General features: G+C 42.1%; 1 protein-coding gene across 1 annotated transcript in view; it reads right to left on the reverse strand.

Annotated features, from left to right (window-relative positions):
- XKR4 (XK related 4) overlaps positions 1-25,114 on the reverse strand; it is a 496,242-nt gene extending 471,128 nt beyond the window's left edge. The window contains exon 1 of the mRNA XM_090282857.1: positions 23,904-25,114. Coding sequence (XP_090138983.1) covers positions 23,904-24,712 — 809 coding nt within the window. The 5' untranslated portion in view covers positions 24,713-25,114. The remainder of the gene's footprint in view (positions 1-23,903) is intronic.
- Positions 25,115-27,440: the final 2,326 nt, after the last annotated feature.

The following is a 27,440-nucleotide window of genomic DNA, read 5'->3' on the forward strand; positions in this document are numbered from 1 at the left end:
AGTTTATTTCCTAAAGTAGGAAAGGCAAATCCTATTGAGAGCTAAAATAGCATCCAGAGGCAAGGAAATCAAGGAGGGGAGCATCAGAATTACAAGCAAACTTCTTTTAGGCTCAACAAGAAACCCATAAATGAATAGCAGTCACCTTTGGCTCAGGATGTTAATCAGCAGGCTCATTACCAGGAGTCCCTAATTAACTTCTGTGAGGGGAATTTCCCAGCTAACTGGTGTTGAGTGTAGAAGCAAACCCTACTTCCCACACACATATCTGTTAATGCATTATTGTAAAAGTTCAGGGTAGTTATTACAAAGTTGTCACAGGCCCATTATTTATCCACTATACTGTATTTAGCTTTACTTGGGTAAATCTTTTTCAATTATCCAGCCTGCATTACAGAGCATCTTTATTTAACATGCTCCCAACTCTGTTTATATTTATGCCTTTGCCAATAGCTCACTAAATAAGTGCTCTTAACGAGTACTATCAGAATGTTTAGTGAGAACCAGCCAGGCCCACTGAAAGTGCTTTTATTTCATTTCCTCATAACATAGCATTTTAAATTTCCAAATACAGTAGTCCCTCTCTATATCACAGTTCACTTATTGCGGCCTCACTGTATCGTGGGATTTTTAAAAATATTATACTTAATTATCTATCGCAGGTTTTTCACTATATCGCAGGATTTTGCAGTACTGTATATGTATGTTGTTCAAGTTACATAGGTTTAAGAGTGTAGAATATGTTTAAGAACATAAGTAATGTTTGTAAAAGTGTGGAAAAGGTTAATAAGGGAGTGGGAAAGGTTAATAAGGGATTGGGAATGGTTTATAAGTGTGTGGGAAGGGTTTATAAAGCCTTAAAATATATATAGATACTAAAATAAATGTAAGGTTCCTACTTCGTGGATTTTCATCTATCGCGGGGGGTGAGGTGGTCGAGAACATAATACCCATGATAAGTGAGGGAATACTGTATTTTTCAAGTCCACCCCCCCTCACTTCATCTTTTCCCTGCCTCTGAAGACTTCCTTCTCCATTATTTCCAGACTGTGAGTCAGTCTTCCCCATTGCAACAAGGGAATTGAGAAGGCATGTCTGAAGGTGTTCCCTGAACCTCTATTCACTAACAGAATCAAGTCTAGAATTCAGAAGAAAGGACCCAAGGCCCTGGATAGTTTGGTCCCAAACTCAAAATTTACCTGCTGACATTCTTTCCCTCACAACTTCCACTTCAGTCCCTTACAGAACACAGCATAAAATGTCTCTGTCCCTTTTTGTTCTGCTTGGAATTCTCTTAGGTCCTACTGACATGTTACTCCCTCCTGAAACCTTCCAGACATCCCCCATCCCTGCCCTACCCTTCCAAACAATTTAGTTCCTGTCATTGTTGATGATTCTCAACCTCTGCAGTATAAGTAGGTATAAGTGAGAGACAGGGGGTGCATTTCAAGAACCTTGGTGTGCTCACAGCATGCAAACAGTAAATGTTCCATAAATATTTATTACAAAAATGAATGAAGGCATCTCACTCCAGACTATCTGAGTTTAATTACATCATCTCTGCTTTTCCTAGCATATCCTAACTTACATAGCCACATGATCAGGTGAATATATAGAAGAAAATCATGAGAAAAATAAGCGGTACAGATATAAACGTTTCTTTTTTTCACATATTAACTTGGGATAAAAAATACAGTAAATCAGAACCCATTTAGTGTTATGAACATTATAACATTACTCATCTTTCTAGAAAGACTATATTTTGCAAAGATGCCATGAAATTAAAAAGAAAAATATTACATATTTTCCATGGAATGCCACCAAAAAAGTTATAATAAGACTGCAGTTGGAAAGCCTTTCCAAAGCAAGTCATACCTGACTGCCTCCGTTCCCACACCGTCCCTGACTGCCCCTGCAGGTTTGCAGCTGCCTGGGAGTTACCCATGATAGTGGGGTGCATCAATCCGAGCTCTGTTTGGCCTTGAACAGCCCTCAGACTCACAGCTGCGAGATAACAACTGAATTCAATAGTTTCTTTTTTCTTCCCCCTATAAAACAGCCCCCTCCTTCCCTAGGACCCCGGAGTCGGGCCATTTATGGCACGGCTTCCACTGCTTGCTAATTTCCCTCAATAAACTTTTCTTCTGCTCACTGCGTCCTCGTGGTTCTCTGAGCGACACCATTCTTACATTATGGTGCCGAAACCCGGGATTGGGACACCAGCTCAATCAGGACTCCCGAGTTGGACTTGGGCCGGAGCCAGCCCCAATCTTTGGACCCAGAGTCACTCAGACCTCCATAGGTTGGCGGCTCGAGCTTCCCCTCTGGCTTGCTGACCCCTTCTGCCTCATTTTTCCTCCAACTCCTCCCGCAACTGCCATCTACTCTGTCAACACGAGCCCTCAGAATTATAGGTGAGTTTCCGCCTCCATTTTCTCCAGTGGTTCTGTTTCCCGGTCTAATCTGAGACCATTCCTGGTAGTCCGGCCCTAAATCTGAGCGCTCAGTCAGAACAACTCTTCAGGGTCAATCCGGACCCCTCTCTCTGTAGCCTGATGAATCCCAGGGAAGCCTGGGATAAATCAGCACCTCTTGTCTCGGTCTTTGGCCCTCCACCCTCTGGTTGAAACGGGGCTCTCTTCTCAACAGAGTGCGGAGCCAGAAATGTTGGCTTGAACTCACTCTCCCCCTCCCCTTCCTTCTTGAACCCACAATAACCGTAACCGTCACCATGGGAATCGGCCAGTCATTCCCACCCAAAAATACCCCGCTTTGTTGTTTAGCCCATAATCTCAGACCTCTCCAACTAAATGGAAAAGTCAAGGCACTGTTGCATGGCCCCAATATCTTCTAAATAACCAAATTCAGTAGCCAAAAAAATGACACACTTAACTTTGGAATTCTCACAGACCTCCGTAACTTTCTCTGGTAGTTGGACATAGGCAGTCAAAATTATTTCCCTATGCTCAGGTTTTCTAAACTCTTCAAACCACTCTCTCCGCAAACAGCTCAATATCCACCAAATTCTCCTTATCCAAAAAAGCCCACCTTCCTCTCGACCTTCTGCACCCCCTTTAACCCCTTCTCCTTCTCCCTTACACACACACACACACACACACACACACACACATTTAGTTACTCACAATGAAACGCCAAAACACAGATTTTTAGAAATAACCAAAACATTTATTCACAGACTGGCAGCTTTGAGTGCAGCCAAGGACCAAGGGTCTGCCTAGCTACAGTTTCCCATTTACCAAAGTTTAGAAATGAACGTCCTCCCCTCGGATTTCAGAAGCCTTTTGTTCTCAGAGGCGTTTGTGCTGAGCCGCAAAATGCCCCTTTTCTAATGCTAGTATTGTTAACTCTGGCTCAAATAAACCCCTCTAATTACATTTGCCCTTTACTGCTAAATATTTCTCCACTGGTCTAAAAGCTTCTTACATTTAAACACTTTCGCTCCCGCTCCCGCGACCCCTGGAACCCCGCACGCGCAGGGGCCACCGGGACACTTGGCGGCAGAAGCGAGAGCCCCTTGGGGCTCGTCCCGCTTCCGCTTCACTGGGTTGGTGAAAAAACAATCAAAGGAGTAGTATTTCACCGGTGGCCTGTGACGCCGGCAGACCCCACCCCGCCACCCCAGTCAAACTCCCCACCTGGCACTGTTCCCAGTACGCTCCTATCCCCCACACTGCGGCCGGTCCTCAGGGGGAGAACTGAGGTGCACAGCTTCCCCTCCTCCCGCCCCTGCACGCCTCTCAGGCCACGGGTGCCGAATCGCCACGGTCGCGCATCACCCAGGCCAGCGCACGGTTCTCCCTCCCCTGGCCCCCACATGTGCACGCGCCAGCACCCACCGGGCTACCACGCACGCCGCCGGACCCCCGGGTGTCTGGGCCCCCGTCCAAGGAGGGAAACTCCCCCTCCGCCTTCAAAACCTCGGTCGCCTAACTCCTCACAGTTCCCACCCGATTCCCTCCACCAGCTCCCTCCTTCCCCGCTGCCAAGGCCACCTATGGGAGCTAACGCAGCCCGAGCTGGCTCGGGGCTGGAAGAGGTAGAGGACGGGGCTCATGCCCGGGCTGCGCTGCTGCAGCCACTGCTGCTGCCGCCGCCGCCACCACCACCACCACCGAATTAGGCCTGCTGGGCCGGTGAGAATCGAGGTCAGGCCCCACAGGCAGCCAAGCCGCCTGCAATCCCCTTCACTGCCGCCACCTTCTCCAGCCAATTGCAGAGGCCCATCCTACCTCCCCTTTTCGAGTCCCTCCCGCCTCCGATCAGCATTGCCCCTCTAGTCTCCGACCCCGCCCCCCAAATAAACATTCGCCTTCCAAATACAAAAACGGGCGAAGAGGAGAGGGAGAAGGAGCCATGAAAACGGAAATACAAGCACTCTCTTTTACTGGCTAATGCCCTAAAAAATTCCTCCAAGAAAAAAATGAAATTAAGCCCAAAAGCAAAGCCTCCACCATCAGGCAGCCTCCGGGTCCCTGTTTCCAGTGCCATCAGGAGAAACATTGGACAAAGCTCTGTCCAAACCCCCGCTTACCTCCTCTAGGTCCCTGACCTTTCTGTCAAAAGACAGGTCATTAGACGGTAGACTGTCCATCGGCCTCTAACAGAGGGCCTAGCCCACCTGCCTCAGCAGTGGATCTGGACACTGGCCTTACAGTTCCAGACCTCCTTGGACTTCCCACCACCTTACAGGGCCCGGGTTCAAGAGCTGCGCCTTTCACCATCATGGCTGTAGAACCCAGGGTAAACACTGGTAGCAGGTAAGCTTGTCTCCTTTATCCTTGATATGGGACCTACCTATTCTGTCCTGCCTGAATTTTCAGGGCTCCTAACTCCCTATGCCATATCGGTTACAAAAATAGACAGCAAGGCAACCCAACCCCTAAGTACCCCTCCCCTAACCTATCTCATTAAACATCAGGCATTCACCCACCCCTCTCATTCTTCTTCTAATTTTACAATAGTCCCTTCACACTATCCCAAACACTCCCTTGCCATCCTGGCTAACAGCAGTTAATCCCAATATCTAAGACACAAACAATCCTTCTGTGACCTCTCACTGTTCTCCGGTCTCTGTAACCCTAAAAAATATATACCTCCCATATCTCCAGCAAGCCTCAATACCCATTAACCCCTTCGGCCTTAAACGGTCTGAAGCCTATTATAGACTGTCTGCTCCGACCTGCCATCTCTCCCACCAATTCCCCCATCATAGTAGTAAAAAAACCCAACAGATCTCATCATCTTGTCCAAAATCTACATACAATCAATAAGGCCACTGTCTCTATCAACCCCATTGTCCCCAACCCTTATTCCCTCTTGTCGCGCATCCCACCCCAAACATCCCATTTTACCATCCTAGACCTCAAAAAATACCTTCTTCACTATCCCGCTCTCCCCAGCCTCCCAAGATCTCTTTGCCTTCACCTGGACCTACCCAACCACAAAAAAATAACCCAACAACTGACATAAATGGTCCTGCCTCAAGGGTATTAAAATAATCCCCACCTCTTTAGTCAAGTCCTAGCAGCCAAGTTACAGCAGCTTGACCGTTCCCCAAGTGTCTTCCTACAGTACCTAGACAATCTCCTCTTTTCCAGTCCATCTAAAAACCTTTCTCATCTCCATACTGCCCAACTCCTAAACTTTCTTGCCAGTCGCAAATACCACATCACAAGACAAAGGCCAATTCTCTCAAACTCAGGTCATATATCTTGGACTCCCCATCACCCCAACTCATAAACAACTAATTACAAAAGGACAGAACCTAATAACTACCTTCCCCCTGCCCCATACTAAACAGGAACTCCTATCATTTTTAGGCCTAACCAATTTTTTCAAAACTTGGACACCTAATTTCAGATCCCTAGCCAAACCTTTATATCAGGCAACAGCTGGAGACTTGTCTGAACCCCTAGAAAACTCTCGAGCCCTCCTTAAACCTTTTACCACACTCAAAATAGCACTTGGTCAAGACCCAGTCTTAGCCCTCACAAACCCAAATAAGCTTTTCCTCCTATACACCAAGACAAAAACAGCTTTGTTCTCTGGCTGTTAGCACAACTATATAAACCAGACCAACGGGTTATAGCCTATTTTCCCAAACCACTTGATTCCCCTTTTCTAGGGTAGCCAGCCTGCCTCTGTGCCTTAGCAGCAGAAGCAGCAATTCTAAGTCAAAAAACCCTTTAATTCCCTTTGCCCAGGTAACAGTCCACTCCTCTCATACTATTTCTGACCTACTAACCCACCAGACCATCGCTGCAGCCTCCTCTTCCCAAATTCAGTTCTTACATGCCCAACTACTTCAAAATCCTCAAATCTCCCTACATAAATCAGCTCTTCCCCTCAACCCTGTCTCATTACTTCACCTCCCCCACTCCCACCCCATACCCACAACTGCACTCAACATCTCTCCCCATTTTTACACCCATTCCCCAACATACAAGACACCCCTCTACCACAGGTGGAATACTGGTTTATAGATAAAAGCTCCTACAAGGTCATCCCAAAAGGAGCAGAATATACCATCACTACCCTCACCTCCATCATTAAGTTGGGACACTTGCCCTACGGTACCTCTTCCCAACAGGCATAATTTATTACCCCATCATAGGCCTTGGCCCTTACAAAACATCATCAGGCCACTATATACACTAACTCCAAATATTCCTATCACGTCATACATTCACACATAAAAAACACATTGACATTATTGCCCAAACTAGGGAACGGGAATACGGAAAATCCTAATTCGAACCTTCCTCTCATACTTCTCCTCTCCCTTCAAAGTGATCCTAGTGCCTCTCATAACCCCACTGCTTCTCCTCCTATTATTCCTTGCCCTTGGCCATTGCTTTCTCAAACTGCTAGTTAACTTTATTCAGAAAACAGTCCAACCCATGACAGCCTCTACTGTCCATAATGTACTCTTATTAAAATCTTTCAGATATCAACCCATGGCAAACGATGACCCCGAGTCAGCAACCAATCCCCTCTCATCGCCCCAAACTCCACAGGAAGTCATTATAGAAGACAGAGAATCGACGACTCCTCTCCCAACTGGTCTCTGCCACCCCCCAAAACAATACACCCCACCCCTCGCCTCCTTTTATTAAAACAAAAAGGCTAGAATGACAGCCTCGGTTCCCACGCTGTCCCCCCCAACCCCCGCCTGCTTGCAGCTGCCTGGGAGTTACCCATGATAGTGGGGTGCATCAATCTGAGCTCTGTTTGGCTTTGAACAGCCCTCAGACTCACAGCTGTGAGATAACGACTGAATTCAATAGTTTCTTTTTTCTTCCCCCTATAAAACAGCCCCCTCCTTCCCTAGGACCCCGGAGCCAGGCCATTCGCAGCATGGCTTCCTCCCTGCTTGATAATTTCCCTCAATAAACTTATTTTCTTCTGCTCGCTGCATCTTCATGGTTCTCTGAGTGACACCATTCTTACAATACCCACTTTGGGGGAACATCCTTTAAACAGGCACAGGGGAGTTCTTTCGAGTTTTAGAAATGAACATTTATAATTGCTTTTATAAAGATTCTGATTCTAAAGTTTTTAATTGTGTGCATCTAAGAATGAATATTTTAGTTGTGCCTGATTCTGAACATTTTTATTTGTGTGCCTCTAACAATGAATTTTTTAGCACTTGCATATGCTGGACTACACAGTTGATTCTCTGAGATAGGTCTTAAGAGTTGAATTTGAATTTATTTCATGTAGGTGTAATCCTGCTGGTCTCAGAGGGAAAGATGTGACTGGAAGAGGGGCTTTGCCTTTCATACTGGTAGATGAATTCCTAATTCATAAACAGATGTGGGGTAGAATGAAAATATATGCAAAGCATGACTGCATGCAAACTGAGAATATAAATATGGGTTAATTATACACTATTCACATGGGAGTGGAGCCTACTTAATATTCTTTAGTGTCACGGATTCCCAGTGGAAATAACATGTATTTTACCAGTAGGTCTCAAAAGAAAGTGATACAGTATGGATAAAATTGATTCATAATCTTTGCATTTGAAGTTTGGCGTAAAATATCAATCCCTCAGTAGGTTCTCAGAAATGTAGCCCAGGTCAATAAAACACAAATATTGTTCCCGAAGTGGATATTCAGTGAGGTACCTAAAAAGAGCTAATATGCTCTATTTTACACACCATGTTTCATAGAATTACATGATATATAATTATATAGATCTGGAAGAACCTTTAGAAATTATGTGATGTCTCCCACCACCATTTTATAGCTGAGTACTACAGCAGTCAAGAACCAAATCTGACCTCCCTTTATCAGGTGCGCCTCTCTCCTTACTGGTAGTAAGCAAAACTGAATTCATTGCAGTTTTCAGCACAGTTGCCACCTGATAGGTCAGGAAATGCTTCTCCAAGTGATTCTCTTAGATTAATCATGGAATATAAAGTGGGAAAAGCACAAGATTTGGAAGCTGAAGTCATGGATGTGAATGCAGACACTCGCTACTTAGTAGCTGTGTGCACCTGGGCAAATCTCCCACCTTCTCTGAACCTCAGTCAGTTCATCTTCAAATGGAACAATAATATCTACCTTGAGAGGCTGATGAGAAGACTGGACAGTTTAGTATGAGTGAATGTGCTTGGCTAAGTACAACGACACTTACAAAGATTTAGTCATCATTACCATCATTAAATACTATTTATTAAACTACCAAATAAGCTCAGCATGCCATTAGGCCTTAAGCAAGGCAGGAAGCAGGGAGAAGACAAAAGGCTTCACACACATTGACGGTTTTATTTCGCAAAGAGTCCATCTTTATCAGTAGGTAATGTTACTTACAAAATTCATTAAATCAACCTGCCTCAGTGGTGAAACTACTCACTGTGCTTTCCCTGGTAACTTCCAGTAAAGTCTTACCTTAGTATTCTGAAACAATTCACTTTGGATTTCCCTCTTCTCACTTCTGAGACTCTGAGCTCTAACATTACCTAGAGAAGTTCTGTCCAATAGAAAAATAATGCAAGCCACATATGTAATTTTAATTTTCTGGTAGTCACATTTAAAAAGTTTTTTAAAAAAGCAAAATTAATTTTAATAATATATTTTACTTAACCCAATATATCCAAATGTTATTGGTTCAACATACTAATATAAAAATTACCAAAAAGAAATTTATCATCCCCTTTATTTCCTAACATAACTCCTCAAAATCCCCTGGGTATCTGACACTTACAACACACCTCAGTTGCAAACAGCCACATTTCAAGTGCTCAATAGCCATGTATAGCCAGTAGTCACTATATTGAAAAACCAGGCTGGTGGAGAGGCTGGCAGGATGACCACACCTACTCATAAAGCAGACAGAAAAATTAACTTAGTAACTCTCCATGGAAACACTTAAGAACACTAAAGGAAACAGTCACATCCTGGAACATACATGGGGAAAGAATCTAACAAAAGTGGCAGCATAGCAACACCAGCTTTTGTAGGAAAGGGAAATCAGAAAACTATTACTGTGAGAAGAAGCATTTCTGGGAAGGTCATCCTTTTCTATTTTGTTTAATGCAAAATAAGAAAACTATACAAACAGACATTTTATAAGGCACCATTCTCATTATCTCTTTATACTATAAACACTGGCATATTTTGTCACATTGTTTAACGTTAATATTTCTCACTTAGAAGAATAAATGATACAGTATGAAATCAGACTAAACCATCATATCTTTTTCCCATGGTACAACCTGCCTAGTTGGCCTTATGGGTCACTGTGAGGAGCTGAGCTGCATGGAGCAGGGTAGGCATTGGAAATCCTCCCATATTCTTTTATAAAAATACCCTGCCAAGTCCTGGCCAGGGCCTGCTCTTGCAGGCCTAGGGGCCTAGTTCCATTTTCTTCTATTCCTCCCTTAGTTCCTCTTTCCCAATGTAGGTACAGAGACTCCTTGGTCTATAAGACTAAAGGCGAGGGTGAGGGATGTGCAGCTGCCTGACCTTTTGCTCCACTAACCCTCATACCCAGTGCTAGAATGGCCTTTATTCATCCTCATGACTGCTTCATTTTTTTTTTTTTTTTTTTAGAAAAGTGTGGGTAAGAATGCCACAACCAGCCCAGCTCCACCTCTCTCAGCAAAGACTGCAATCCTTCTGTCTTGGTAAGAACTGCCAGCCCTGCAGCATTCTCCTCATCTCTATCCTTGGTGTCTGGTTACTCTGAACCCAACAATTTCCTTAATGTGGACCTACACTGAGAAGGTCTGGCCCTTCTCTCACCACCCACTGTCTACTCCATTCCAAGTGACAGAATGGTACAAGGTCTGAGTACAGTGTAAAACTGTGTGACATGGGCAGTTGACATGGTGGGTTATTTTCCTAAAGATCAGTTGTGAACAATAAAATTGTAAAGTAATAGATATTTAACTAATAAATTACTAAAATCTTTTATTTTCTTTACTAGTGGAAGATGTCATAGTTTTCCTTATAGTATCGTCTTTAAGAAGTTTCCTATGTGTGTATGTGTGTCTACCTGCCACAATTTCTAAACACCAGCCCTTTATCATACTGGGTGAGCCAACATTGGTGAGAAAGCCAGTTAAAATGTCAGGATCGACCATATTTTCCATTAATGTCCAGCTCAATTAGCCTGCCCTCACCATTGTAACTGAAAGGGATTGTTCCCTCTTCTAGAGCAGAGCAGATGCTACTTTGCTTCTCAAACTTTAATATTTGTCTTTTTTATGCTGATGAGGTCCTCACTAAGCTCCCCAAGCATCCTTATAACCAGTGTCTTGAACTCTGCATCTGATTGATTGCTTATCTCCATTCTGTTTAGTTCTTTTTCTGGCATGTTAATCTGTTCTTTCATTTGGGCCATGTTACTTTGCCTCCTCATTTTGGAAGCCTCCCTGAGCTCATTTCTATGGATTAGATAAAGCTGCTATGATTCCCTGTCTTGGTAGCATGGCCTAATGCAGCAGGTGTTCTGTGGGGTCCAGTGGTATAGCCTCCCCTATCACCCACGCTAGGTACTCATGGTGTGCCCATCCTATGGGCTGAGTACACCCTCCTCTAGTAGTTGAGCCTTGATTGCTGTTGGCAGGTCAATGGGAGGGATTTACCCAGGCAAGTCACCTGCAAGTATAGGCTGTGACTACTGACCATCAACCTCCACCCTCAATGGAGGATCAGCTGTGTAAGAGTAGGGTGGTGGTGCTCCAACGTGGTCTGTAGCTGTCCACTGGGTACACCAGCCCTGGGGTTTCCTGTGTGGTGTAGGCCAAGGTCAGCCCTCACCTGTGTTCTGCCAGGAGATGCCCTTCCTGAGCTATAAAGTAATCTGAGATGGCTGCTAGCGTGCTGGGCTTGGAGATTCCCAGGTGAAGCCAAGCTGTGAATCTAGACTGGCTGCTTCTAGTGCCAGGCCTGGGGCTCACTGAAGCCAGCTGTTGTTTATTTGCTAGGATTTAGGAAGTTGTAAGCATGACCAGCCATTCATATAAAAAAAGTCTCTGTCAACACCTTCGGTGGGACTGTAAGCTGGGTGAGAGAGAGTGTCAGGGGATCTCCAGGGCAGGGAAAACAGTGTTAGCCAGGTAGATGGAGTCTCAGATACGGTATCTGCCTGCTGGCTCTGTGGCTCTGTGGCAGGAGCAGTCAGAAACAAAGGACTCACTAATTGAAATGAAGAACAATTTACAGGCAATCAACAGTACAGTGGATGAAGCTGAGAATCAAAATAATTATTTGGAACAAAGGGAGGCAAAAAACAAGCAATCAGAACAAGAAGGAAAAAGAATCCCCCCACCCACCCAAATGAGGAGAGGGTAAGCAACCTCTAGGAAAACTTCAAGCAATCATAAGGGTGCCAAAAGGAGGAGAGAAAGAGCAAGAAAGTAAGAGGAGAAAGAGCAAGAAAGTGGAAATCTATTTGAAAAAATAATGAAAGAAAATTTCCCTCATTTGGTGAAGGAAATAGGCATGCAAGTCCAGGAAGCACAGGAAGTTCCAAACAGGATGAAAGCAAAGAAGCCCACTCCAAGACACATCATAATTAAAATGCCAAAGGTTAAAGACCAAGAGAGAATCTTAAAAGCAGCAAGAGAAAAGCAGATAATTACATACAAAGAAGTTCCAATGAAACTATTAGCTGATTTCTCAGAAGAAACTTTGCAGGCTAGAAAGAATTGGCAAGAAGTATTCAAGGTGAAGAAAGGCAAGGACTGACAACCTAGATTACTCTAACCAGTAAAGCTATCATTTAGAATCGAAGGGCAGATGAAATGCTTCCCAGATAAGTTAAAGCTAAAGGAATTCATCATCACCAAGCCATTATTATATGAAATATTGAAGGGACTTATTTAAGAAAAAGAAGATCAAAACTATGAACTTTAAAATGGCAATAAATACATAACTATCAACAATTGAATCTAAAAAGCAAACTAAGCAAACAAGCAGGCAGGAACAGAATCACAGATATGAAGAACTGGTGGATTGTGGCCAGTGGGGAGGGAGGTCTGGGGGAATTAGGGAAAAGGTGAAGGGAGTAAGAAGTATAAATTGGTAGTTACAGAAGAGGCAAAGGTATGTAAAATAAGTATAGTATAGGACTTATATGTATGACCCATGGACATGAACAAAGGAGGGCGGATAGCTGGTGGGAGTGGGGGATCCTGGATGGAGGGGAGCAAAGGAGGAAAAATTGAGACAACTGTAATAGCAACATCAATAAAAATAAAATAAATATTTAAAAATCCACAAGCTGTCAAAAAAAATAACTTTAATATGTGTACTACTCAGAGAAGGAAAACTCTGACTCCAAAAAACCTCCGCTGCCTTGCGGCATACCTCTTCAGGGGAAAGGCTAAGGGAGTAAACCCCGACAGAAAATCCGGAGCCGGAGTCCCTAAGGCGGTTTGACTTTGTAGTCAACACCGGCAACTCCTGCGGTGCACCTGAACCCAAGCTGTATCGACTCCGTCTTTCCCTTGGACCCTTCAGCTGCGAAGAGAGGGGGGGTCTGCTGCATGGGCAACAGCAGACCCTCCATATCACCCTGTCCAGGCTCTGTAGCTTCAGCGTCATCGCATGATGTCGATTCAACACGGGAGGAGACAGATACCGTGTCACTCCCGAGTCGGACTGCACAGCCATTCTCGGCGGTGCAGATAGACTCTTAAGAAGCTACACCATCGTCTCTCGAGACGGACGGCTGCCGACGACGACGACTCCCTTAAGGATCATGTTCAATGCAAGTTGTGATTCAATAGGTTTGGGGTGGACCTGAGAACCTGCATTCATGAGACACCTCCAGAAGATTGCTGATATTGCTAGATGCAGATCCTTTTTTGAGTTGCAAGGCAATAGCTCCATTCTTAGCATGTCATTACAGATTTGCGGGATATGAACATGATTGGCCTCCTTTCTAGACAGTGAGAGCATATTCTTTCTAAAATATGTTCCTTACTATGATTTTAAGCTGATGGGTTGTGGAATCCACAATTAAAAGATTATCATCGGTCACTTATTTTTTTTGTCATGCTATTCTCAGCAACTGATTAGAGTAACCAAGCAGTAATTTAGTCAGTGAGCTAGTAATAAATTTGCACATATCAACAGTAGTTGAGTAAACACCTGACTTCAATCCCAGCCCAATGCCCTTCCCACAGTGGAATAAGAAATTAGCCTCTAATCTTATGCCTTCTGTCAATATCTGACCAGGCAGAAATTATATAATCAGAATATAAATGAAACTAGTTTCCCTTTAGTTTTACATTTTGAAGCATGAGCATCAAGGTTTGCTTTTGTGAAGCCCCTGGATTCAGATTCTTAGCTACATGTACTGTATTATTAGCAAGATTGTTTTTAGCCCTCACTTGGATTCCCATTTGAGATGACATACCTTTCTTGGCCTTGCCCCTCTGGACACTGACTTCTTGCCAACTTATGATCTGTGTGATAACACAGGAGTCTCATGTGGAGCACTCTCAGACGCAGACGACACTGGTGCTCTAACATCAAGCTGATCCCACAAACTGACCATTATTATCACAACTCAAGTCATGCTTTCTTTTCCCCCAGAACAAAATCATCCAATGAAAGCTTGGCCTAGCTGTTGAAGTCCTGCTTTATGCTTTGCTGTGATATGTTTTCTAATGGAGTCAATATAACTAATCCCACTCCTATACCAAAAGATTGAAAATCACCCTCTAATTATGAGATAGAATTCTCCATTTTTGTTAATTTCTCTAGTGGCTACATTTTTTTTCCTCCAGCTAATAAATGCATGCCTATCTACAATACCCCTATCTTCTATTGGCAGATCAGAGAATGGGACTCATAGATTCCGGGATATCTAGACATGCTTCCTTATAAAAACTCCAAATTCCCCCTTACTTGTTTGATTTAAAACTTATTTTAAAGTAGGTAGATTTTGTATCTTTAAATAATTGTAACTATTGACTACTTTTCAGAAGTACAAACATAGCTAATCTTTATGCCTTCATTAGGAGAGCATTATGTTACCTGTCCCTGTCTAGAACTCAATTTTTCAAACCCTACCATTACTAAAACAGGAGAATTCCCACAGGACATATGTGACTGTTACTCTTAATAGTAGTACATTCCCTAGAAAAATGAAATCTTATGGTACAGACTTTCTAATTTATACTATAATAACAGAACCAAGTATTGTAAATCGCTTTGGAGAATCTTCTGGAACTGGCCTATATTTTAAAAACTGATTGTTATTAATTTTACTTTTGCGAAACAGGAAATTAATCGAGGAGCTGAAAGTCTATCAAAACAAAGGAAGTCTTTACATATCCTTTCCCCTGTCTTCCTGAAAGATCATTTCCTCACTGTTACATTGTATTGATATAGTGATTATGCTATGTGAACTAATGATGGGCACTTTGAGGACCATTTTGTTACTGTTACTGCTACAATAACTACCTTCATTTTGGTTATTGACTCTCTGATACTGAAAAAAGAACTGAACATTAAAGAATTCATCCCAAAACTAATATCATTATTCATGACTATTATCTAAGCTACAAAAAGAAGAACTCAGACTGCTTTTTACATGGATGAAATCTCCCAGATTGGTGATTCAGAAAGGTGACTTTGTCCTTCTTAAATAGAATGTAACTGATGGCAAGTCAAATCAAAGTCATCTCAAGTCTTTTTAGACTCTTATACACTATAGACCCTACTTTTTTATATATGTATGATTTTCTGTTTGCTTAATCCTCACCCACCTCACACACTGCCCACTGCTCTGTTTATATAAAGGATTCCCTTGACAGAAAAATAGGGCATATGCATGAATAAAACAAAAAAAGGGAACTGATTCAAACAGCCTACTTATGAATCATGAAGATGACAAAATAGTTTATATACTTCAGATAATTTTAAAACAAATACGTTTTTTAAATTAAAAAATCTAAAATGTTGCCATGGGTTGAAAATTGTTCAGCTTCAGGACAGGTCTCTAATATTCTAGAGATCCAGACAGCTTTTACCAGGAAAGGTTAATGCATCATTCTCTTCTTCTAGCTGAGTATAAGATATTTCAATTCTTTAACAAGTACAGCCCTGGATACAGGGTCTTTGTAAGGAGTTTAAATTCGATTTCTAGCATATTAGATCAGTGACAGTGTAGCCTAGGACAAGCTTTTAATTTCAAAGCAAATCTGGCTCTGACAACAGCTTTCTCATTGACATAATGGATAGTTCTTTTTAAGCCTGTGACACATTGTTTCCAGTTGCTAATCATATCACTCCAGCTGTGCATACCTTACTACATGAACTATAGATCACACTTTTGGTTTCTCAATCTATATGATATATGTCTTAGAATTCATGATATATTAACACTTTTACATCAGCTTCAAACACTTAAGATATGTTTTTGTGCAAATGGTTTCATTAGATTATAACTAAAATTCAAAAATGACACACAATAAGTTGCATTATAAAAATAAGCTTAAGATTCTGTCTTCACTTACAAATAATACCAGTTCCTGGGGATTAGATCATAATATTACCAAATTTGAAAAATCCTTTGTAGAATCCCCTTTGACTTACTTAGAGGAATAGTGTAACAGTGGTCTTAGAAAAATACACTCAGACTTTCTGTTTCATCTACTCCGGGGACTGGACAAACAAAAATAATTTATAATAAGAACAGGATCAGAACTTTAGTACTACAAAATCCCTTGGATATTACTTTTTGACCAATCATATCACACAGTTGAAAAAATAAAAAAACAGAAAAAGGATACCAAAAGAAGGGCTAAACTGTGTGGGGCCCTAAAAGCTGTGCTACTTCATCTACTATGTTGTTATATGTAAGTCAGAAGAGTAAAGTGACCTGGGGTCTGAATTACAGAGAGACTAAATGATCTCTTCTGACTCCTCAATTAGTCCAGTTCCCCATAGGACAGCTGTCTCTTTAAATAAGATCCATCATTGATATTCTAACTATGATAATTTCCCTTCATCTTAGGGTTAGAAAAGACCACCTCTTGCTTCTAGGGAATATCTGGACTGATTTGTCTCCATTTTAACCCTTCATTAATTTCCCTTGCAATCAGTAATCTGTACCAGTTCTATCCACATACTAAACATGGAATTAATGTTTTATGGTGATGGTGGGGGTGGGGGTAATAGTGGGAGCTACAATACAAACTTTCTTTTAATAGACAAACACAAGTACCCAAAATACCAAAAATCACTCTGTACATAAGTTTGTTCCCAGGCAATCAAGAGTAGGTTTGAATTAAGGAAAAAATATCTACCCAAAGCTTCACAATCTGACATTTCTATCAGCAATATCAGAAATGCCAAATTGGGCTTTTAAATACATCTCTCTCAGAGAATAACTGGTATTTTGTAAAATTTAGCCCCACTTCCCTAATGCTTGTAATATAAAAAAAGAGCTTTGTGATTTGTTGTATCCTTTCTAAATACATTGCACCTTTTCTGATTCACTGTACCATTAGAAACTCAAGAAGCAATAGAGCAGCAAGTTTAGGTACACTCTCACAAAGAAAAATGAATAATGCCCAGGCTTCATTCACAGAACAGTAAATATTATTTAGGCATGTATTCCTACACATGTAAGTACCTTACCCACTAAAATAATGCGTTGAGGACTTGACATGGTCCTTCTTTCTGACCAGCCATGCCAACAGTTATCAAGACACAATTATTTAGCTGGAAAGAAGTCAGTGTGGTCGTCAGAATGATGCAACGCCATTCAAAAGAATATTCCCTGTGGAAAACAACTGGATGTGTTTCTCCCTGAAATCTATTTACATGTTACAACTATTTTATGAGATAACACCTGGTAAGCAATTTCTCATGACTAGCACCATACTGCACATTATATTTGATAATTCCTGGTTTTGTTTCCATGGGCCGAGTTAGTGTGCTAGGCAAATTCTAAAGCAAGTCAGAGAAATGTGCTAGCTGATTAGCTAGCGAATCCATATAAAGGGACTAATTCTATTTATCTGCTACTCAGTGACTGGTGCAATTTAAATTCATAGATAGACTATTTAATTCAAACTGTAAAATATGAAACCTTTTTAAAATCAGGTTGTGTACTTGGATATTCTAACATTAAGGAATTTTCTGTAAGTGACTGGGCAAAGACCTTCAAAGCTATTGACCCAAGGATTGGTGGACACTGTTCACACAATGATACTAGTATCAAAAATGGAGGTAGTCTGCAATCTGTTGTGAAACAAACAGTGTATTGTTCAATTGAATGGAAAATATTACTTATTATTGCAAATAACTTGAATATATTATTCAAATACTTCATATAGATTTATGCATAAGTTATTCCTGCTCACACAGAAACCCAAGGCAATTCTCAGAGAACTATCTGATTGCATGTGGATTTATATCTTAAATAAGTCAGAGATTTAAATCCTAAAACCAGCACTCAAGGATATTGCAGATTTTTGATACTCCACTGAAGATACTGGGTTCACAAACCAATGAATAGATTTCAAAATGATACAACTCCAATATTTCAAGCAAACTATTACTTCTTCATCCCCCCAAAAGCAAAGATTAGTCTACTATGTGTGGAGTGGCATGTAATTATGGAGACTGTCAAAATCTCATGGCTGGGAGATGATCTTGTTCAACCCTCTGTATGATATTAAAGTTTCTTCTTCTGCAACACTGCCTACAATTTTCCAAACAATACTTAGACACTTCAGTGATAGGGAACTCACCGCTTCTAAAGAATCTTAATTTACCTTGAGATCCCTATGACCACTTAAAAAATTCATCCTTACATTAATTTAAAATATCCCATCCATTATGTCCCAGAGCCTCCATAAAAGTCCATTGTCTTTTCCACACTACAATCTTTCTCTACTTTCTAGAGAGCTCTCAAGTTTTAGGCTCCACTTTTACTTAATCATCCTCAGTCTCATCAACCATTTTTCATTTTGCTTTTTTCCCCTCCCACAATACTGAACTCTAGCTTAGAATCTGAGCATAACTATGTGACATAAAGAGGAAAAAATTTAAAATGCTCTTTCTCAGTTTTCACATATGCAAAATAAAAGTACTATCTCAAAGATTATTCTGAGGATCAAATGAGAAAAAAGACATGGAAGGCACTGAAAATTGAAAAGTGGTACAAAAATATAAGGAATAAGTTTCTAAAGACCAGGAAACCTAAATTTCAATAAGATAAAAACAACAGTATCCATAAAAGTTCTTCAAAATTGTAGCACAAAATAAACATCTGCCAAGAATTTACCTTAGTATAAATACAATTTTTAAAATTCAACCAATTGATTTTTCTGGGAAAAAAAAAACAACTTTCCACCATGTTGGCTCTATTATATACCCCAATACTTCTAAACTCAATCCCTTTAAAAGCAACACATTTTCATGGACTAAATAGATATGACTGAGTTAGAGGGGACTTGATGGCATATCTTCTGAATTTCTCAACTTCTTGCCATTCCTTTGAGTAAACATCTTAACACTTTATAATAATCCTTCCCCTTATAATCCTTCAATTGAATGGTTCTTCAATGCATTCAGAATAAAATGTAAAAGCCTTTCATTGTCCAGCCCAACTGATTCTCCATCCGAATCTCTAGCTCTTATTTCTCATTCACTCTCTATTCAATATACACACTTAACCTGCCTTGTTCTTTTTTGCCCCTCCGCCTTCACAATAATCATATCCATGGCTTGATTAGCCAGTGCCCCCCTTCATTCAGATAGCATAGTTCCTCATCATTCAAACCGTTGCTCAAACATCCACTGCTCTGGAGTCTCACCTGAACCATTCAGGTGGTTTGAGCTTCCTGTTTCTATCGTAGTGCTTATTTTCTTGTATCAAAATTGTTTGCTTACTTTTTTGTCTTCCTCATCAGACAGTAGATTCCTTGAAGGAAGATGTGTATTTTATTCATCTTAGGATAAGTAGTAACTAGCACAGCATCTTACATACACTTGGTGCTCAATATGATGACTGAATAAATTAATTACCATGCAGTAGAAGGAACAAAAACATACAGAAAATGACCATTCAATAAACTCAGAAAAAAGCACCAATGTTCCCTGACCTATATCAGAATTCAGAACTAACTCAGAATCAATAAAGTCCATTTTCAATAGTCAAAGAAGTAATCTGCATGTTCTCTATTTTCCTACCTATTCCTTATTTCTAGAACCTCTTCCTCATTTGCAAAGTACTTTCCAATTATTCACATATGTTATACCATTTAATCATTAACACTTCTACAAGATCATGTTACTGAAATGGGATTTAATATAACAACCTCAGTATACCCAAATGGCGTAATAAGAGCACTGGATTTAGAGTTGGGCGATCTGAGCTCAGGTCTCTGTTCTGCCATTTAACTACTGGTGTGTTATTAGAAAGATCTTTTAACTTGACCAAACTGCAGATCCTTTTCCCACTTTGCCATCCTTAGTAAAGGTAAATTGTCATTTTTGTACATTATTGTCCTTAATATCCAAGTTGGCATTTGGAGGTAGCTAATTGAGCCAGAAAGAATATACACTTTAAGATAAGACAGGATACTTAGATCACATACTAGTTGAGTGATCTTGAGCAAGTTGCTTAATCTCTCTAAACCAGTTTCTCATATAGAGATATTAATGATTTCCTTTAAGTTATTGTAAAACTTAGATAAGATACAAAATATAAAAATATTTGTAGATTTTTAAGTGCCATATAAAATTTTTATTATAATTCTTTTTGGCCAGGTTTAAGAATGGCTTAGAGCAATGTTTCTCAAAGTGCTTTGTGTGCCACAACAAGTACAAGTTATTGACAACTGCACATTAGCTTATCAAAGGCTCTGAGAAGTCCTGCTGTAGAAAGGTCTGTTTAACTCAGTTTAACCTATTCCAAATATATTCGAACATGGAACACATGCTAATACCTTGTGAAATATCAAGCATAAAAGATCAGAGAAAGCTGTTTTTTTCACCCCTATCACTCCCATGATAGATATTCAGAAACAGAAACCAAACTAGTAAAAACAGTAAATATTCACTCATTTTACCATTAATTCATTATTTGCAATGTTATTTGCTTTTTTTAAAAAAGCAGCTAATTATGTACATACACACAGTAGAAATTTGGGTAGAATTTTAAGAGTAAATCATAAAATCTGAAGGAAGAAGACATCTAGATATAACTGATCATGGGTATAAAGACTAAAGAGGGTTCTGATCAAGGATTTGTGATTCCCACTGGCTGAAGCACACTCTTAGTAACTGCTGGAATCATGTGAAATGAACAAAAAAGAAAAATACTTTCTCATTCATTCACAGGCACAGTTCCTTTAAAGGTATAACTACTCTTTTCATATGGTAGCAAAAGTTCACTACATTTTTTTCAAATGACTCTTACCTAACACCGACTCCTGTGACTTTAAAAGCTGTCATTAATCCCATCATTAAATTTTAATAAAACTGAATATGTATCATTGCTTTCAGTCATTGCATTTGTAATAAATATATAAATATATGCAAATCTGTCCAAAATGTTTAAAATACATATTTCTGAACATCAAACACTTTGATGTTATTTCAAAAGATTTTATCTACAGAAAGCTTTTAGAATCTGGCCCTTGCCTAAAATAACTAGAATTTCATGGATAGACAATGAACAGTTATCAACTTGACTAAAATCTATTCTATTGATATTAGAAAGTAGCATGTTAAAAGTTGAATAATGACCTCTGAGCTTTGAACCATTTAGTACCCTTGTATTTCTGCAACATTTGTGTACAATTCATTGAAAAGAAAAGTTAGAAGAGGCAGAGAGATGCTCCTAATTTAAGAAATCATAGTGATGTACTACAATAATCTGAAATTAATTTCATTTTACCAGTTTACTATCAAACATGCATCTACTCCCCAAATTCCCATTCAAATATTTTACACTTAAGAGAAGTTGAAACAATCTAGGATGCATCTGAGTGTCAACTTCCATCAACTTTATGATCCCATTTCAATTTCCTACATGAGGCCGATGTTTTGTTGTTGTTGTTTATAAGACAATAAGGCTGGGTCTCAGATCATGCATCCACCAATTTACTCCACCATCCCCTACATAGCTCAACCTGAATCCAAGAACAGTTAGATTAGATCATTCAGGTTTACATATTAAATACACTGTTCTGAAATGTAGACAAATATCTAAAAATATTTTCAACAATACTTGCCTCCAAGTGCATTAGCAGAATGAACATTAAAGCCTCTAAGGAAAACATTGCAGAAATGCTTAACCGAAAGGAGTCATGTGTGACCATGTTTCTGTAAGGGCTGGGTCAATTCATGCATTTGTCTGATCCTGACCACCTGTGGGTTTCCTTCTGCTTTCAACCTTAAGTCTTCCATTCCTTCTCCCCCTTGATAGCTTTTAACTATGGCCAGTTGCCCCAGCGTCTGTGGTCTCACTGAGATGTATTTAGGCCCTTTCTTTACTTATGTTCCACTTTCTCCATTTTATGTCTTGAGATAATATACATAATTTTTAACTGGAAAAATGTTTGATTTAGAAGGCCTGGTAAATATAACTATAATTAAAACACTTCCTCAGTACACAGAATTTGATAGCAGACTTCTTATAAAGTATCAGTCTATAGGAAACATGGATAGTTCTTCAGTTAATAGAATTGTGAAGGGTTTGCATTACATACATTAATCTAGAATCTTAAAAGCAATTGACTGCAAGTGATTTTCAAAACCACATAAAGTTTGAAAAGTTATCAAATGCAATGTTAAGTTTCATTTACTACTTTATCAGATTAAAACTGTTAATCTAAGCATCCTAGCCACTACACAATTTCAGTAATTAAATGAAATATTTTAGTTTTTCATCAAACCTGAAGAGCACTAAGTTGTAAGTCTTCACAATAGTTAACTGGGGGAAGTACAGCTATCACATTTAACTGACATTTTATTAAAGTCCTTTGAGTCAAGATATGGAATTTTCCAACATCAATTTGACTGAATATTATACACCACTTTTTCCAGAAAGTATCTGCTTAAAATGCAATTTCACAATCAGAAATATCACTATCTATGGCAATGCTTACCGCCCTTACAAAGCAATGATCCCAGGAAAGGTTGCAAAATAATCACTGAACTTTCTCTTTTCAATGAAAACACTATTGTTTGCCAAAAACAAAAAGAAGGGTTTAGTTCCGTTCTACAAATTCTCTGAGTTGTCTCTACCTCAGCATAGTTAATTACTATTAACTTATCACAAAGTTATCTTATCAGTTATCACAATATGACTACAAGTGAAATTAAAAAGGTCACTGGCAATAGTGCACTTGCTAGGAAGTGTCCTCATTTCACTTATATTGTATATCTAAGTCATTATAAGCAAATAGCTCTGGGACGTTAGCATCTAAATCATTTAATACAAATAATTTTTGTAGATGTAAAATACTGCTTCGATGGCTTTTAAAAAACACATAAAAGTTTTAGGAACCCATTCCTGAGCGCACTGTTTCATTATATTCCCAAATGATGGCTCCCTCTGTCCAAGAAGTTTATCTTTGTATTCCAGTTTGAAAGTGGAAGTAATATCTGTGTAAGAGACTTGGTAGAGAATAAAACAAATAGCGAAGCAGTCAATGAAGATGCCAAGCATGATTCAGATTTCTAAGATGCACTACGACTTTTCCAAGGGCTCTTAGTTATATGAGAAATTACATATGGGGCATATTCCAAGATACCCAGAAAGTGCATTAGGAAAATAAATCTGAGTCCCATAAAACGTACTTACTCTTTTTTTGAGCTATAAATAGAGGTATAGATGTTCTCCAAAAAAAAAGACAAGCTATGGCCCTACTAAGCTCTTTACTTGGGGCACAATAATTCTCTAGCAGTGATATTAAAATATGGGTACTTTGCAACAGTAACAACGCACACCTAACAAGAATTAGCTAATTTTCTCAGGGAACAAAATAAGCCACCCAAGTTGAAACACACACTTCAAATTCAACATAACCAAAAAAAAAAAAAAAAGGATTTTAGAAGATGTGACAGGAATCGTCTCATACTCACTGAAACAATATCACTAAAAAATGGGAGAGGGGAGCATTGTAGCATAGAGATGCTAGTAAGCAAAGTGGAAAGACAGGGGGATGAGGCGATCATAATCCCTTTGATGCCTTTCCCTTGTTCCTCACCTCCCTCCCATCCTAGGTTGTGGTCACAAATATTAAAAATGCAGAACCCAGTTTTTTTAAAAAACTAAAGTAGTGACTAGGGTTACTACCACAGACGCCCTAAACGATTTTACTGCAAAAGCAAGCAGTGGGGATGTAGTAGCAGCAGCAAATATCCCTCTTCCTCCACCCTTGATACGGTACCTCCAGATTTGCCCGAGCTGCAAGATGTGGATGAGTGACTGCAGGAGCCAGATGCAGAAGGAGCAGGAGGCAGACCTGTGTTTGCTGTTGGCCCCGCTGCTGTTGCTGCCACTGTTGGGAGCAGTGAGGTTGCTCTTGCTGGCGTTGGATGCTTGCCTCTGCGGCGTGGAAGGACGAACCTCGCCTTCTGCGGCCGCAGACCCACTACTAACCATGGTCTTGCAATCCGCTCCCGGCTGCTGGCAGCTGGAGGCAGAGGCGGCTGTGGCGCTGTCCTCGGTGCTAAAATCGTGCACAAACCAGCGGAAGCTGAACACCTGCACAGAGAGCGAGCCGAGCACCACGAAGAAGAGCGTGAGTCCGAACCACCAGCGCTGTCCGCGCAAGTAGTAGTCCACGGCGAGCCAGATGTCCGTGCCCACGTCCGCGAAGTACACGGCTACGGCGGCCAGGATCCAGAGGCAGTCCCACAGCGAGTAGCGCCGTTGCTCCCTGCCCAGGCGCAGGCACAACGCCGCTGAGCCCGCCCCGCCGCCGGGGCCACCAATGCTGCCGCCCGGGCCGCCGGAAACCCCCGAGCCGCCGCCCGAGCCACCGCTCCCCGTGCAGCAGCAGCAGCAGCGCGAACAACCGCTGCCGTCCGGGCAGCAGCCGCCCCCAGCCGCCTCCTCGTCCTCGCCACCCGACCCCGACGGCAAGCCGGGGGCCAATCCCTGCACCGAGCCCAAGTGGTCCGAGTTCTGCAGCGGGGTGAACGCCACGTCGCTGCTCTTCTTCATTTTCAATCTCCCGTCTGACTTAGCGGCCATGATGCCTCCAAACCGGAGGAGAGCCCTCCTTTATCTGACACCTTTTCTCGCTATCTCCTCCTCCCGCCACCTCCTCGCTTCGCCTTGGCTTCCCTCCCTGGCCGCGCGGCTTCCCCACCTCCTGCTCCTGCGCCGGCTCGCCTGCCGCCCGCCGCCGCCCGCCGGGCTGAGCGCTGGGCCGGGCTAGCAGCGCGCCTGGGGCCGGCAGGAGCGCCGCCTGGCTGCCTGCGCGGAGCCAAGGTTCTCGCGGCGCCCCGCGCGCGCCCCTTCTCGCCGCCCGCGCTCTTCGCTGTTCCAGTCCCGCAGCTGCTGCCAGAGTCGCCGGCGCCACCAGCAGCAGGAGCAGCAGCGGCCGCCCCGGCGCTCCTCGGACCTGCACATTCCTCTCCTCCCCTTGCGCGCGCTCCCTCCTCCCGCTTCCTCTCCACCACCAGCTGACTCCGAGGGAGAGGATGACCTCATCCCTTCTCTTCCAGCTGCCGCCGCTCCCACCCCTACTCGGGAGGGGCGAGAGAAGAGGAGGGCCCCGGAGGAGGGGCTGGGACCGAGATGCAAGACTAGGTTAGGGTGGGGTGTTTCGCGGTCTGGGGACCGGGAGGTGCGGCCGAGGGGTTTCAGGGGAGACAGACGGTCGAGCGCCCCAGTTCGCGGGATTTCCGAGAACACGGTATTTGACCGCCCATGCGAGGAGGGGCAGGAGGGCTCAGAGAGGAAGGGTCTGGGCGTCTAGCCCTCGCAAAGGTCGTAAAAGAGTGGGCACCGGGGGGTGTGGCGGCGGCGTGGGCTAGGAAAGCTCAGGACTCTTTGCATTCGGTTTTATACTGCGGGTAAATGAAAAGGGCTGGATGTGCAGCGGGAGCCGGCGAGGGTTGGGAGACTGGGTTTAACTCGTCAGCCAGGGCCCGGACTGCTGGTAGAGGCAGTGGGTGTGCCCAGCCTCGGGGAGCTGGGGAAGGAGAAGGTGTGCAGGGCCCGCGAAGGCGCAGAGCGGAGCACTTAGGCTCGGGCAGCGCAGACTGCGGAGGAAGGGCAGGTCAGGCTGGAGTCTAGTCCCCCGAGCCTGCCCTTCATGAGTAAGAGCGGACACTGGAATGCTCCGAGATTCTCGGGTAGGCCGGGCGCCCTGACTCGGGGAGGTGAGAAGACAGCTTAGGCACTCTCCGCAGCCCAGCCCCACGCCGCCCGGCTAGTACTTTTCACCCGCTCTTTGGGGCGCGGAGCAGCCAAGCCTGGAGAAGCAGTGGAGCAGGCGGACCTGGCTGTGGCCCTTGGCCCGACCCTCAAAGGTGGGAAGCAGCAGTGCATATCACGGCAGCTTTGAGCACGCAGCTGGGCGGCAGGGCGGGACCGGCAGCCGTGGGAAAGTACCTGTCTGCGGGCCCAGAGAGTGGCAGAGCCGGGAAGCTGGTGCCACCTCACTATTCCAAAGCAAGAATCACCTTCTCTTAAAGCTACATGAGTTGCAGAGTTAATGTGTGGTCCCACAGCTCCAGAAATGTCTCGAATAAATTAAATCTGTGATCGGAGTGGTTCACCAAGTTATATTTAACGAGAATATAAAATTCTTTGCTGCTTGAAAAGATTCTCAAATACCCAATAGGTATAAGATTCTTATCTCTTTTTTAAATAAGAGAACAGGCTTTCATTTGTCTCACTTAACTGTTGCAATGTGAGAGTAAGGGAGGGTAATTCTTAATTTATAATGTGACACTTAATTTAAGACCAGAGGAAAGTGAGGCAACACGTGTTGCACTGCCACTAAGAACACCAGTTGTGGTCTTCTAAATCTGGAGGAAAAACATAACACCCTCCCCCTTCCCTGTTGTAGACACCAGGCTCAGTTTGAACCAGTGTATGTGCCTTTTTTAATTAGTAGCATTTTGAAGTAGAAATGCATAAATTTCTCTGCACGTAGAAATAGCCACCACCGACATTTTGTGCTACAGCAAATCCATTGTTTTAGTACCATCCTGGACAAAGTGTAATTTGCCCCACACCTGGATGAATCATTCTTTATTCTTACACTGGGCATTGCCTTACTTGGCCTTCGCCTGGCAGTCTGGCAGGAAGGTGTTGGGCTCCAGAGCTTAGAAACATTTCATGGTATGTACAGATCCAGTATTTCTAGAAAATGGCATAACCAAGTGGTGAATGAGTGTCAATGCAGTAGCACTCAGCAAGGCAAAAAGTCTATTTTTAAATCTAGCTTTAAAATTTGATCTTTTGGAGTAGGAAAATCCTTTTGGAGAATACACCCTGGTTCTATTTCCCCAAGGCCCAAATTTAAGGTTCCATCTCCAAGGCACTACAGCTGATCTTATTTTGTGCCACACCAGTGGGGAGAGAAATGATCTCTTAGGCAAGTGGTTCCTAAGGGATAGAGTCTATTATAGGTCAAATGCAATGTCTTAAATTGCAACTAGGTGTAAAAAGGTCTTGCAGAGTATCTGAGGTTTGGAAGGCCTGAGCTGACTAAAAGTTCTTTTAGAGCAGAGATGTTTCCTATTCAATCGTATTTTCTACACCTAGCACAGTGTGCACATGGACAATTTGCTCAATAAATTGTAGTTGAATGAACTCATGAATTTCTAGAAAGAACATTGCACAAGAGGAAGAATGCTATATTCTGTACTAATGTTCCCATGGAAACAGGAATTATGAAACTCTAACAAAGAAATAACTAATAATGGTTTCCTTATTAACATTTATTCAATAGAGATTGGACTCT

The sequence above is a fragment of the Furipterus horrens genome, unplaced genomic scaffold (genome assembly GCF_987537825.1).
Source record: "Furipterus horrens unplaced genomic scaffold, mFurHor1.1.pri manual_scaffold_7, whole genome shotgun sequence".
In the NCBI taxonomy this organism is placed as follows: domain Eukaryota; kingdom Metazoa; phylum Chordata; class Mammalia; order Chiroptera; family Furipteridae; genus Furipterus; species Furipterus horrens.